Source organism: Eschrichtius robustus, chromosome 15, assembly GCF_028021215.1.
Source record: "Eschrichtius robustus isolate mEscRob2 chromosome 15, mEscRob2.pri, whole genome shotgun sequence".
NCBI classification, from domain to species: domain Eukaryota; kingdom Metazoa; phylum Chordata; class Mammalia; order Artiodactyla; family Eschrichtiidae; genus Eschrichtius; species Eschrichtius robustus.
This window is the reverse complement of record NC_090838.1, coordinates 65,362,804-65,377,936: the sequence shown is the minus strand read 5'-3', so window position 1 is coordinate 65,377,936 and position 15,133 is coordinate 65,362,804. Positions and strand designations below refer to the sequence as shown.

Here is a 15,133-nt window from a genome sequence, read left to right as displayed (position 1 = left end):
TTGTGTTAGTTTCTGCTGTATAACAAAGTGAATCAGCTATATGTATACTAATATCCCCATATCCACCCCGCTCTTGTGTCTCGCTCCCACACTCCCTATCCCACCCCTCTAGGTGGTCTCAAAGTACAGAGCTGATCTCCCTGTGCCATGCAGTTGTTTCCCACTAGCTATCTGTTTTACATTTGGTAATGTATATATGTCAGTGCTACTCTCTCACTTCATCCCACTTTACCCTTCCCCTTCCCCGTGTCCTCAAGTACATTCTCTACATCTGCGTTTTTATTCCTGTCCTGCCCCTAGGTTCATCAGAACCATTTTTTTTTTCCAGATACCATATATATGTATTAGCATACGGTACTTGTTTTTCTCTTTCTGACTTACTTCACTCTGTATGACAGACTCTAGGTCCATCCACCTCACTGCAAATAACTCAATTTGGTTTCTTTTTATGGCTGAGTTATAGTCCATTGTATATATGTGCCACATCTTCTTTATCCATTCATCTGTTGATGGACATTTAGATTGCTTCCATGTTCTGGCTATTGTAAATAGTGCTGCAATGAACACTGTGTAATAAGACCTACAGTCTTATTAAAATGCCTACCTAGTTTGGTAGTTCTGCATTGGCCCAAGAACTTACATTCCCAAGTAGCTTCCGGGTGATGCCAATGCTGCTGGTTCAGGGACCAGGAGTAATACTTTGGCCATAGTTAAAGATTAGATGCTTCACAGTTCATTTTTTGATACATAACATTGATACCAAAACCTTATCAAGATAGAAAAGGAAAAGAGGAAAAAAAGCTAGACATCAATCTTGCTTAGGCAAATAGATGCAAAAATGTTAAATAAAACATAAGCAATTTGATTCCAGCAATGTATCAAAGGAATGATATAGCCTCTGGCCAAGCGGAATTCATGCCAGGAAGGTTAGGTTACGTCAGTGTTTGGGTCAGTGTTGGGAAGTCTATCCATTTAATCCATTGTGTCAACAAGTTAGTGAAAAAAATTGCACATTCATATCAGCAAATCCCGAAAAAGGCATTAAAAAAAAAAGAAATGATATGACATTCCAATGAAAACTTCAATGCAAAATATAGTAGAAGGCAGCTATTTAAACGTAAAAGACTGTCTAGCAAATTTAACAACAAATATTATCCTAAATGGTAAAAAAACAAAACCATCCTAATTAACTTCAGAAACTGTATGGAAATACCTTCTACCACTATTCTGAATTCGACTTTGTCTTGGAAGGTAAAGGAAATTCAATGAGCCAAGAAAATGTTAAAGATGTGATTGAAAACCAAAGAAACTCAAGTGAAAAACACTAGAATTTTCTTGAATAAGAAATTTAGTAGAATGGCTAGGTCTCACACACACACACTCACACAGACACATACAAACAAATACATATACACAGAAGTCAATAGGCTTTCTTTGATCTAGGGTAAAAAAGGAAAATATTTCATTTACAATAGAAACAAAACACATGGAAATACCTTTAATCAAAAGACTGGATCTATTTTAACCAAAATTATAAAATCTTTTTTGAAAGGCATAAAACAAGACTTGAAGAAATGGAAAGGCATACCATGTTCTTGGAAGAAAAACTCTAGTATCAAAAATGTCAATTTTGTCAAAATTAAATAAATTACAGGCAGTTCCAATTAGAATAGTACTGTAGTCTATTTTGTTTGGAATTTTTAAAATTGAATTAAAAATACTAAAATTTAAATGTGATGTCCCAAAATAGATAAGAAAATCATGAAATGAGCACTTATGTGAACTTGCCTTACCAGTATCAGAATATTTTTCTGTTAGGATAAGCTACTATATCATAGTGAGTAACAAATTAATCCCAAGCCCTAGTGCTTTAACAAGAGAAGAATTCATTTCTTGCTTATGCTACACGTCCATAATGATTTGGCAGGGGCCTGTGTTATACAGTCACTCCAGAATTCCAGATGATTGGGACCTGTCCTCCTGTAGCTGCATCATTTGGGACTTGGCAGGAGACAGTATATGGAGAAGTCTCTCTCTCTCTTACTCTCTTTATTTTACTCCCTCCCCTGCCCACACACACACACTTCTATGCTTTAGCCTGGAAGTGACACATATCATTTCCACTAACAACCTGTTGGCTGAATTAGTTGTCTCTGCCTAATTGCAAGGGAGCTAGGAAAAGTAGGAGCTCATATGAATTATATGTACAATGTTGCTATAGAATAGATAAATAGATCAGTGGGAAAGACTGGAGAATATAAATATTAAATCACATATATTCAAAATTTTATTCTATGACAAGGATAATGATTTAATTCACTATGAAAGTGGATAGAGCTGTGGAAATGAGCAAACTACACGAAAAAAGTATTTTACATAATATAAAATAGCAAACTCAAGGTGAATTAAAGACCTAAATATAAAAAAAAAGAAACAGTAAAAACCTGAAAAGAAAATCTAGGAAACAATGTGAAAAAAGCCAGGATTTGGGGAGGTTCTTTTAAACCAGAACTTAAAAAACCCAAAAGGTATTAAAGCAAATACAGACTACTTAAAAATTGTTCACATTTTTATGGAAAATACATAAATTCGAGATAAATAATAACACTAGAAAAAATATTTGAAATATTCATGACATGCAAAGTGTTTATACCTATAACATACAAAGAGTACCTAGAAAAAAATGACCAGAAAGCAATCCAACAGAAAAAGGGATAAAGGGGTATGAATAGACAATTTATAGAAGGGACAATCCACATAGCCAAAAAATATTAAAAGAAGTTGTCCAAATTCTCTAGTTGTCAGGAAAATAAACACTATGTATTAACAATGTGATAATATTTTACATATTTTAGACTGACAAAACTAAGAAAAAACCTTAATATCTATTACTGTAGGTGATGTGGGGAAAACAGTAATTTAATCACTAGTGAAATGTTATAGTGTTGTATCCTTTTAGAAGGCAATCTGGCAACATAAAATAGAAACATACAACACATATACATATATGCATATGAATATAAATACAATCCATTACCTAGCAATTCCACTTGGAATCTATCCCATTGAAATAAAGCATCGGACTGTGGAGACATAGAAATGTTTATAGTAGCATTGTCTTTAGCAGCAAAAACTGGAAGCAAAGTGAATTTTAATACAAATAGGGAAGAGAGTGTATAAATTATGATGCATCTATACTCCAAGAATAATATTTAGCCATTGAAAAGAATCAGTTAAATCTACCTGTTGTCTCTGAAGCATCCAAACAATGTTTTGAGTGAGAAAAACAAAATTCAGATGATAGTGAAAATCCTATATGTGTAAATATATGGCTATTGTGTTTGCATTTCTGCTTATATAATATTAAAGGGCCTGTACAAATAAGAAAGAATTTATACTAGGTTGTCAACAGAATTTTCTTTGAGCCTGGTGGGTCTGTGTTGTGTGCCAAGGAGGAAGTTCAGTAGAAAGGAGAGCCAAGGAAACAAATATCAACTCTTGGAGAAAAAAAGCATATATAGGATCTTACTGATAAAATTTTGCAAAGTTATTCCCTGTGTAGGGAAGGAGTGATGCCAGAGCAAGTCCCTGCTTAGAAGGTGTGTGTGTGTGTGTGTGTGTGTGTGTGTGTGTGTGTGTGTGTGTGAATTAAGGACAACTTTGGCTACTGTATGGCTGAGTCATTTTATTAATGTGAAACTATCATGAATATGCTTTGTTTTTTTTTGTGGGAAAGAAATTAACTTTAACAAGTCATACATACTTAGGACATGGCTACCAGCCATGAGGATCCAGGAACAGGAAGGAGCCACCCAGGCCAGCCTCACCCACTCTTCGGGGCCAGGAATGCAGACCCTTGAAGGCCAGAGTAAGAAATGTAGGTGTTCTTCTGAGTTAGCTGGACCTTGTGGGACTTTAAGCAGGGTGACATGATTTGACATATGAAATGTATATATGGGATATTCTCCTCTCTTTCACCCTCAGCCTCCTCTCATCCTTAACATTCTTCAGGCTTAACATTCAAATCCACAGATATGATTTTCTACCCTCTTCCCTGGTTCCCCTCATTGTCTAGATTAATGCCTCCCTCTTCTCTTATCAGGAGATAATACTTTGCTCATCATAATACTGCCCATTTTGTGTAGGTAATTGTCTCTTTCTCTGTCACTATACTGTAAATGTTTTCTAGCCTATATCCACAGCACAGTAGTACCTGGTTCAAATTATCATCTTGCCCCACTAATGGAGGATTAATAGATAAATCATAATTTTTTAGCATTTATTTTAAATTTATTTATATTTAGCTTTTATTATATACTTAGGATTTATTCTCTTTCTTCCCACCCCACCCCCAAGCACTGAGTAAAATTCCTTTAGAAAAAGTCAGGCTGCCTCCACCGGACAGGGAGAAAGAGGGAAAGATAGCTTTAAGACAGCTTGGGAGGAAAAATTAAAGGTGGACACACACATACATACTCACACGGTCAGCTCTGCGAGGTGGTGGAAGCAGCAGTGAGAGATCCAGAGTGGAAGAGAAGGTGTTCCCTTCCACAAGAAGGCTCTCCTTTGATGCCTCTCTAAATGGGGTGGGGTGGGGTGGGGTGGGGACGTGTGGCCACTGTTCTCTTCAAGGTATCACTAGAGTCTTCTTTTCAGGGTTTAAGGGTGCTTGGAGGACCAGGCAGTGCAATATGCGATTCATATAAACGCTGAAATTCCAGGATTCAACAAGAGCAGAGTGAACTAGCAGATTCCCCGAAAGCATCGGATTTTAGCCCGGCTTAAATCCATACAATACGTTTCTGAACATTAAAGCGCTTCCCGCCAGATACTTTGCTCCCTCGCAAGAGAAGCGCTCAACCAGGCAGAACGAGTGCATAAACTCGGCTCCCAGTAGAGTGCCGGCTTACTCAAACCCGAGCTCCCGCGCCCATCCCAGCCGACATCCCACAGTTCCGAGTCCCCGCAGTGAAAGGTGAGGGATCGGGCAGAGGGGTAGATGGCCCCCAGAAAGGCTCGGAAGATTCGAGTGCCCACGGAACCTCATCTCCCAGGGTGTCTGGCTGGAACGCCCTCAGAACCTCAGTCCACCTCGGTTTCTGCGAAACGGTTGGCACCTATGGGCGAGCCCTTCCCAGCTTCTCCCAGCGCCCTGTACCAGCTTGGCCATTTGAAATGGTCTTGGACTAGGAGACGAGGCCTCGAAGCCCGCCAGAGTCGGGTCTAGGGTGGGGAGATAAGGCGAGCAGACATGCCCTCTAGTATTTATGCAAACCTGGCAGCCGGATGGGGAGGGGAGGAAGAGCCGCCGACGCCACCCCGGGACCGGCTCTGGCCCACAGGCCGGGGAGGCGCGGAGGCAGAGGCTGCTGGTCTCGGGACGGCCAACGCGAGACCGCAGTGGGTGCTGGCAGAGAGCCCAGAGATGCGCGCCTGGGAGACATACCGCTTCGCAGGGAGCTCAGCGCAGTCCCCACTGCCTGAGCGGGGGCCTCATCTGGAGAGCGCTACTGAAGATTTTCATGGGGCGAGGGGTGGCTGGGAAAGGTGTCCCCAAAGCTTAGAACCTATCACTGCTTCCCGGGGGAATCGGCCTGCTAGGAAAAGGAACTAGGTATTTTGGGAGTGTTTCGGGCTGGAGCGAGGCCCGGAGCGAGCGCTGGCACGTCGCCCCCACACTTGGCCAACTCCGACCGCCAGAAGCAGGGGCCTCTGCAGAGCTATGGCAGCATTCCTGCCCTCCCTGGATGTTGAGCGTCCATCGCTACAGCTCTTTCGCGAATCCTTCCTTTCCCCTTGGTTCATCTGGGGTTCCAGCTGCGGACCCCATCTGGCGCAGTTACTCCGAGGGGACCTAGCTAGCGCCCCCTCGAGGAGTGCGTGGGGAACCCGGCTTGCAGACTCTCACAGCAGGTAGCAGCAAAAGGCTTGGTGGCTGAGATGGTGCAGTGAGACAGTTGTCAACAGATGGTGCAGCTGCAGCTCTGCGCAAGGGGACTGGCTAGCACGTAGCCAGGTACTGCCCCTTCCCAGTGACGTCTTTACAGTGGGTTATAAAGACCTCACGCGCAGCCTGCCAAGGTTCTGCTAACTCCCGAGCTGAGCAGGACCCGAGCCAAGAGGCGCCTGCAAAGCTGCAGACGGTGGCGGCGGTAGTGAAAGCAAAGGAAAAAATCTCCAGCTGGACGCAGGGCCCCAGAATTCCTGCCACAGACTCTGAACTTTGACAGGTCGTGCTGTGACTAATACCCCCCCACCCCCACCTTCGCCCCGAAGTCCTCACGCAGCACAGGGCTTTGCCTTTCCCGCTGCAGGTAGGAGGAATAGCAGTTGCAAGCAGCAGCAGGTGCAGAAAGGTGGAGGATCTCTGCTTCCTGGAACCGTGACCCGTGGAATTTCTTTCTCTTTTCCAGCTCAACGCAGGAGAGACGCTGTCTCCAGATTACAGAACTCAAGTGCTTTCTGAGGCTCGAAAGTGGAAGAATTCAAAGCCACCAAGGGCATACAGCACATCTAGAAGCTTTTATCTTAGCGCCAAGTCTTCTGCTTACAAGGAAAGAGTTCTGTCCAGAAAGAGCCTGCAGCCCTCCTGTCTTGGTTAAACAGGACTCTGACACCAGGTGCTGGCTCAGGACCCTGCTGCAAAGGGTTTGTGTGTGTGTACAGAGAGGAAGGTTTAACCGCTTAGCAGAAGAATGGATAACGTCCTCCCTGTGGACTCAGACCTCTTCCCAAATATCTCCACCAACACCTCGGAGCCCAACCAGTTTGTGCAGCCGGCCTGGCAAATTGTCCTTTGGGCAGCTGCCTACACAGTCATTGTGGTGACCTCTGTGGTGGGCAACGTGGTGGTGATGTGGATCATCTTGGCTCACAAGAGAATGAGGACAGTTACTAACTATTTCCTGGTGAACCTGGCCTTCGCAGAGGCCTCCATGGCTGCATTCAATACGGTGGTGAACTTCACTTATGCTGTCCACAACGAGTGGTACTACGGCCTGTTCTACTGCAAATTCCACAACTTCTTCCCCATTGCTGCTGTCTTTGCCAGTATCTACTCCATGACAGCTGTGGCCTTCGATAGGTGAGCTTGCCCTTTGTGGAAAAGGGAAAAAATATCCTTAAAGGAAGATAGCATTGCTATGGAGCTTCAGGTTTGGATAGTGCCTGGTTCAAGGTGGAGATTGGCCACTTGAACCCCTGGATTTATACTGACAGTTAGCTGAGTCACTTGTTGATGGGGGATTTTATCTTATCTCATGATTTTCTTTTCTATTTCTCTTTCTTTTTCTACTCCTTTTCACCCATCACCAGTCTCCCTTCCTTTATGTATACATCCCACCTTTTTTCTTCATTTCTCTCTTTTATTTTTCCCTTCTCCACTCATCTTCCTGACATTTTCCATTCAACTCCTACTTTGCTTCTTTCAATATATTCCTTCTCTCTTTTGCCTTTAAAGCCTGAAGGGGATACCCAGGATGTGGCCAAGGGGCTGGCCCCTGGCTAGGGCTTTGTGAATCCTTGCAGGCCAGCTATTTAGCTGTACAGCCTTTTGATACCTTCCAGTTTTAAGTACACATAGGCAAAATTTCTCATTTTCAATTTTTCCTGAATATTCAGGAACTTTCTTCTCCCACCACAACTCTCCAATATTATTTGGATGTGAAGAGCATTTTATTAGAATCATAAAATACTCAGGATTCTAATTCAGCTTTCTCTATGCTGCTAGGGGTTCTCATTCAGAAATGAGAGGCAGCTATGCTGTTCTTAAGGAATTCCACAGATAAGGATCCAAGAGTTTTTCTAAACTTCTCTGGCCATGTGAGGTCAATGTTTTTAGGCTCTCTACATCCACAGAGAAACATGCTTAGCAAAGGCAATTAAAGGCAATTGAAAGCTCTTTCTTTCCTGCACCCAACAGGCTAGGGTTTCAGAAGCTGATTAAAAGTGAAAATGTTGGCATTTTCACACATTGGAGCTACAGTTCTGGAATGAAAGTGTCCTCAGGTGGCATGATGGAAAGTTGATCATTAGAGCACAGCTCTATTTGTATTGACCTTTTTGTGGGTGTCCTAGGTCTCTAATGTGTATATCTATGGGTGTACAAGTGTTAAATGTTTACCTAGGATGTGGAGGTATGTTTAAAACACCTACCACTGTGATTTTAAAATGGGTTCTTTTGATGGCCTTGCTGAGATAAATGAATATGAGAAGCCCAAAGAAGGAGCTAAGAGAAAAACTTCAAAAAAATCATTCCCAAATTACTGAATTCTTTTGTATAGAGATTTGCAATTGATTTGAGGTCTTTTGCAGGTTCTGTAGTCAATGATCACTTTTAAAATCGGAGAAAACTATGTTTCCTTTGCAGTGATGTCCAAATGCTAATTTTTAAGTTCCCTTTATGCAACTCTTAAGTGCTTAATATGTTGTGTGTAAAATAAGTTGTGGTGAATCAATTTATATTTTAAATGTAGAAGGGAAACCAATTACTCAAAGTGGTAGTGAAATGAATTCTTTTGTAAATTTATCTCTTATGCTACTCTGGTTTTTAGATATTTGGTTTGCTGAAAGTGAGGTACCTGTAATCTTTCTGCACTGACTTGCTCCTTTAACTTCACATCAGCCCCCTTAAACTTAGAAAACTCACAGCATGATGTATAACTGATTATATGTGCAGTGAAATCTGGTGCCTTTTCGGTCTTACACACGCTGTCTTGATTATCTCTAAATTAGAGGGAAAGTTGGTATTTTTACTGCATCGGGTACTTGTGTGAGCTCAAGGGAGACCTGACAGTCAGCATGAGCCCAAGCATTCAGTAGCTGATGGAACACCAGAGAACAGCTCTCTTGCTTTGGCTTACACAGAAATGACATGTTCTACAGCCCTTCTCTTTCCCTTTGAATGTAGAAGGTTAGGGGCAAGATTTGGTGTCAAACTCTTCAGTGGGTTGGGCAAGGAGCCAGATTTTGGCTGCCTTGACTCTGGCATCACAGGCTCCACTGTTTCTCTCCAGGCAAACCATAGACCCTGACCCTTCATGACACCTGTTCAGTGAGGTCAGAGGATCTCTGGTGTCAGAGCTGAGAGCAATGACAAAAACAAGAAATGTCACCTGTGCCTGATGTGCAGATTATCAATGGCATGCTCAGGGCTAGAGTTCAGGGCTAGAGTTCAAGGTAGAGTTAGAGATGATGCCTCAAGGCTGTGTCTCCAAGTCCTCCAAGTGCTCCTTCTGTTTTTCCTTGCTCAGCCTCATGAGCTGAGTAAATTAATCCCCTCAGGCCCCCTGATGAATCTAGCTCCACCACAGGCATGGTCATCCATTCTCTCCCAAGAATGCTTTAGAAAGGAAGAGGCCTCCAGCTCTTTCCACATGAATGATCGCTTCTTTCTCCACCATGACAATGCAGACTTTGAGGAAATGTTAAGTTACCTTTTTGTATGCTCCTTGAATTTTTAACAGATAATCTTTGAATCATCTTTAAAATGAAAGCAACGTGGTTTTCCTGATTATAAAATTAAACCTTGTTCATGAAGGACAGAGAAACAAAAATACAAATCAGCCATTAATTCACAACGCAAAAGTTACAACTGTTAACAGTTGAATTTCTTTTATGACTATTACACTACATAATTGAAGTCAGATTCTGGATAATTTTGTAGCTTACTTTTTTCCATTGATATTAATGGAAAACATTAATAATATTTTCCCATGTTATTAAAAAGTCTTCAGTAACATAATCATAGTGGTTTCCTATTATTCCATTTTATGAATGTGCCATTATTACTTTAACCATCCCCCTACTGCTGGGAATCTAGGTGATGTCTAGATTATTTTTTTGCCATTATGATTAAAGTACTAATAAACATTTCTGTATGATAATTTTATTTTGCTTTCTTGATTATTTCTTTAGGGTAGATTTCCCAGAAGTAGAATTACTGGGTCAAATGAAATGAAATTTTTAAAAACATTTCTTCCTAATTTTAAAGGATTATAAACTCTGGGCAGAGCAAGGAACATTTCTCTTCTGTCTTGTTTATCTTCTCAAAACAGAGAAGAGTGCTTGGCACTTAACAGTCACTACATGTTTATTGATTAAACGAATGAATGAATGAATAAAATAATACATGCTCCTAGAAGAACATTTGGAAGAACATCATCAATGGCATGCTCAGGGTTACAGTTCAAGGTAGAGTTAGGCATAAGGCTTCAAGGCTGTATCTCCAAGTCCTCCATTTAAAAAAATGTAAAAATCTACAAGTCCACTATTGACAGTTTACCTGTTAAAAGTCTGGAATGCTAGCTTATACTTTTTCTGTGTTATTTATACCACATAAAGTCACTCATACTTTTTAAGATAAATTTTGGATCATAATAAAAACAGTTTCAGCAGCTGTTTTTTTGTGTGTTTTGTTTTGTCCCTTAGCATCATATCATGGCCATTTTCCATGTCATGAAATAGTTTTCAAAATAGGATTTTTAATGGATGCATTATATTGCAAGGCTGTAATCATTTATTTAACCATTCCTCTATTTTTAGATGTATATTGTTTCCATTTTCAATGATTACAAGTAACTTTGAAATTAATATCCTTGACATAAATCTTTGAGAGCATCCCTTGATCTTTTCATAAAATAAACTCCTTAAAGTTGAATAGTTAGGTCAAACCGTCTTGGTAAACTATGCCAAATTTCCTTCTAGAAATAAAATGTAAGCAAAGAAAAAACTTCAGCTGCAGATTGTAGAACTAATTTGAATCTTTCTTGTAATCTTTCCATAGAATGAGGGGAGAGAGGGGATGAATGAGATCCCCTTCAGAAGGAATACTTATTTACTGAAGGCAATGACTACCTAGAACTTTAAAAAGCTGCAGAGATAAATATACTAAATAATATCATGTCTACCTCTAATTAAACTCCAAAAAACACCAGGGATTTTACATTTTAAAACTCCATAAGATTTTTAAATTCCTTCCTATTGTACAAACGAAAAGGTGTGTGTGATGTTTCATGAAATTAGGAGCTGGAGGACACTGAGAGGTGACACCTTCATTTTTCAGGAGCCAGTGATGATGACTGGTTCTAGTTTTGTGGAGCAGCATCTAAGAAGAGAGGAGGGGGGAACCAATCCTTAAGCCCCACAAGATGGGCTACAAAGGCAAAATGTAACCTCACTTGGAACCTAGCACACAGCAACAGGAGGCTCAGAAAAGCTCTGGTCTGATAACACTGCTTCTCTACCTGGTAGGGGCAGTTATAATTTCAGCAAGATGAAAGGTAAAGGTTGCTCACTACTCAGATTGGTTCTAGATATGTTGTATTTGAGTGAAAGAAAACATCCAATGATGGTCTCTGGACAATATGAAATTTGGTCAGGACCAAAAATATAGTTGCTCAGATAGGGGTAATGGTTGAAGATAGAAGAGGGAATGAACTCTCTGAGAGATTAAAAGAGGAACCAAGAGTAAAGACATGCATAAATAACAAAACTCTGCCTACTAATTCCCTGGTATCCATCCCACTCTGTTCCAGTCATACTCAGCTACAAGTCTAAATAGCCTGCTTCCCAAGTCTCTGCTAGACCTGCAGTCTGTCCTTGAACCTCACCTTGTTGACAGACTTGGATCTCAGGGCAGTCCTTCTCCATCACACCCAGAGGCGAGTCTTAGATCCCAAGATCCTTTTCACTAATTTAGATAGATCTTACAATCCATGACTAAGCACCTGAGTTTTGCTGAGAATGTCCATTCACTAGAAGCTCATCCACAGTAACTGACCCTGTCTTTTCAAATCAGGAATCTCGAATATCAGGGTTGATGCAGATCAACTTGAGTTGTTACATCTTGGATGAGTCATTTTGGCTGCAGAACTTTTCCTGGAGAGGTTTAATGGCCACCTACTCTCTGGAGTTGCCCCACTGCACTTGCCACATCCTCTCCCTACTCATATGACCACCCCCACCCCCAGTGTCCTGAATGGTCAAGGCCCTTGGTGGTGGGGATGGGGTTAGCTGTCAGAAACATAGATAGGTTCAACTGGGGGAAAATAAAGAGTAATTCTCAATGTAAAAGCATGTAGTAGGAGCACAAGACTTTGTTATTATTATTGTTGTTGAATTAGCAAATGACAGAATAATGATCGTGAGGGAGAAACACACGGTTAAACTTGGACAAAGATCATCAGTCCATCAAGAGATGGGGCCACCATGTAAGGTGGTTCCTGAAGCAGGGCTTCATGTCTTCCCTCAAAGGGCTTATACTACATAATGTGGCAAATAAGACTGATTTAAAGATAACTACAACATAAGGTGTTATGTGATAGGTTTCACAGGTATTGTACAGACAAATTCTATAGGAGTGAAGAGGAGGGAGGTTATCTAGCAACAATGATCAAGGAAGACCTCAAATGGTGGCAACTGATTTGGGCCTTGAAGATTAGATAAGATTTTTAGAGAAGAAGATAAATAATGGTGACATTCTAGGTAAAAGAAACTGCGTGACAAAAGTATGGAAGTAAAATGTTGCAAAGTGTTTGGGGAGAATGACAGGCTGACTCAATTGCAGTGAATTCACAAGTGAATCAAGGAATGAATGGAGGAGTTGGTCAGAAGAAAATGAGTACAGTTTTTGTTGGATTTTATGTGAAAATATAATGATTAGTTGGAAATGCCCAACAAGCAGTGTAAGAGATGGGGCTAGAGAATGAGAACCCAGGGACCAAAATGTTTACTTAGGAATTTTCCAAACAGATGGCTTATGGGAGATTTGAAAGTAGAGAACATCTCTTTTACCTATATATGTGTTTCCAGAGAAGAGACCAAAGATTCATGGAAATGTGCTATCAGGCAATAGGAGGGAAAAATGAAGAAACAGAGAGTTAGTGGAATAATCAGGACATGAGGAGAGACAAAAATTAAGAAAGGAAAATTGTGGTGGGTTATATTAATTATAGTGTCATTAGAATCCAAGGATGATGACACTGACTTTGGCAATTAGAGAACATAGGTGAGCTGTGAGAGACAGTGTCAGCAAAGTATGATAAGGGGGGATAAAATTAGATGGCAGTGAGGGAAATGGCCTCTTCCTCATCCATCCATCCATCTATCCATTCATGAAACCATTTTTGAGCACTTAACTATGTACCAGATGCTGAGGCAGTAAAACATTGCCTTTATCCTTCTGCTCTCTGTCTTCAGCTATTGACAAATTTATGAACACCGTTATAACCCAATGTAATTAGTACCATGCAGACGGAGTTTGGAGACAAAGCAAAGAACTATCCTTGGGAAGATGAGAAACACTTACGGTAAAATTAAACAAAGAAGAGGAGGGGAGGAGGAAAGAAAGAGCAAAGTACAGAGAAAACAATGTGGAGTTTGGGTTTTTTAAAATAAACTTCAGGAGCACTGGATCAGGGAATTATCATAATGATTTATTAATGTTTGTCACTAGGAAACTAGAGTGGAGATTTTATGTTAATAAAATTTATAATGATACCTTATGATGTCTGCTCTCCAATCCATTGTCTCATCTAATCTTCAATACCAATGGGGATTCAGTTTCCACCTTGTAAAGACTATTAGAAACAATTTCTTTTAACATCATCCTCATACTCTCCACTCCCTCATAGCTTGGAGACCCATGCAATTTGCATTTATGTGTCTTAGATATCTGCCTGTATACTCCTGCTCAAGGTGGCTTTTGAATGCTATATCATTTAAGGAAAGTGATGTAAGGGTCCTACTGTGTCAGAGAGGATGTTAGAGCACTTTTGACAAGTTTTCACTCAAATAATAATTCAACCCCACAACCTTCTAGACGAGGTCATTGTAAGAGGATCAAATTCTGCTTAAATATTTTACTCAATTGGTCTCATTTGTTAAATCCATTCCATTTTGAATCATTATAAAATTATTCCTTTTGTTGAAGGAATAATGCCCCTGATTTGGGTCTGCTCTTACTAGTATAATGTCTCTTCCATGTGGCCATCTCTCTGATAGATCCCTCCTGAAGGTTCTCTATCCTTGGTTAACTGTCCCTGGTTCCTTCATCTTTCCATCTTCATTGGTCTCTACTTGCTATTCCTGTTTGCTAATGGTCCTTTTAAATGAGAGTTTAACTAATGTCCGGAACTGAGCATTACCCTGTTAAAATCACCTTGTCCATATCTACCTGCTGTGGGGCTGGCATACTACCTGGTGACTTCGTCTTCTTAGACTCAGTTCAGGTGTCACCTCCACCAAGAAGCTTACCTTAATCTACAAGTCTAGATGAGGTGTCCTTCTTATATATTCCTATGTCATTTAGCCAACTCTCTGTATATTCCTATGTCATTTATGCAACTCTCTGTAACATGTTGGTCTCTCCCACACCTCCCTACCCACTAAATTACAAGCACCATGAAAACAGGAATGCTTTGTCTGGTTTCCTGTTACCAGCAGCTATCCAGTTGTCTGGCACAGAATAGGTACTCATTAAAGTGTTTATAGTGGTTGACATGACTGTACCTCTCTTCTGCACACATCAACCAAAATCTAAAAACCAGATCCAATGCATCAGACAGACTTCAAAGCACACCTATGATGCTATGCTTTGAAGCAAAAGAAAAATCAGGCCAAATTTATGTCTACCACGGAGTTTTCCTACAATATAGAACACTTTTGGTTTAGAACTCCCTTTTCAAGAATAACTACATGTTCTAATTCACCTTGTCTCTTCCATACTTCACTTGACTCATCCCCACTGGATTCCTGACCCACACTCTGTCCCCAACAGGTATTACACCCCAGGAGAACACCTTCAGTTGAGAGAGGTGTTTATCATTTCTACCTTACCTCCAGTCTATCAAGGCATACTGGAAACTGAGATCTTTCATGGACACTTCTGTGGCCCAACTGTTGCCAACCCCTCTGGCTTTTTCTCCAACACCCCTGCTAGCAAAAGGAAGTGAACTCTCTGATTTACTTAGCATTCCTGAGGCAGGACCAGCAAAAACCTCTCTTCCATCCAGCCCTTCAAGTCCTATAACTACAGTAGTTGTCTGAACACCTAGACTATACCATATTAAAATACCACCACAGACACAGGAAAATTCCAGCAGAGTGGCGTGAGAAAGTCATAGACCTGGAGGAC

General features: G+C 40.8%; 1 protein-coding gene across 1 annotated transcript in view; it reads left to right on the top strand.

Moving 5' to 3' along the window:
* The first annotated feature begins 6,695 nt into the window (after positions 1 to 6,695).
* Positions 6,696 to 15,133, top strand: part of TACR1 (tachykinin receptor 1) — a 304,975-nt gene continuing 296,537 nt past the window's right edge. Inside the window, exon 1 of the mRNA XM_068564534.1 lies at positions 6,696 to 7,084. Within this exon, the coding sequence (XP_068420635.1) occupies positions 6,696 to 7,084 (389 nt within the window). The remainder of the gene's footprint in view (positions 7,085 to 15,133) is intronic.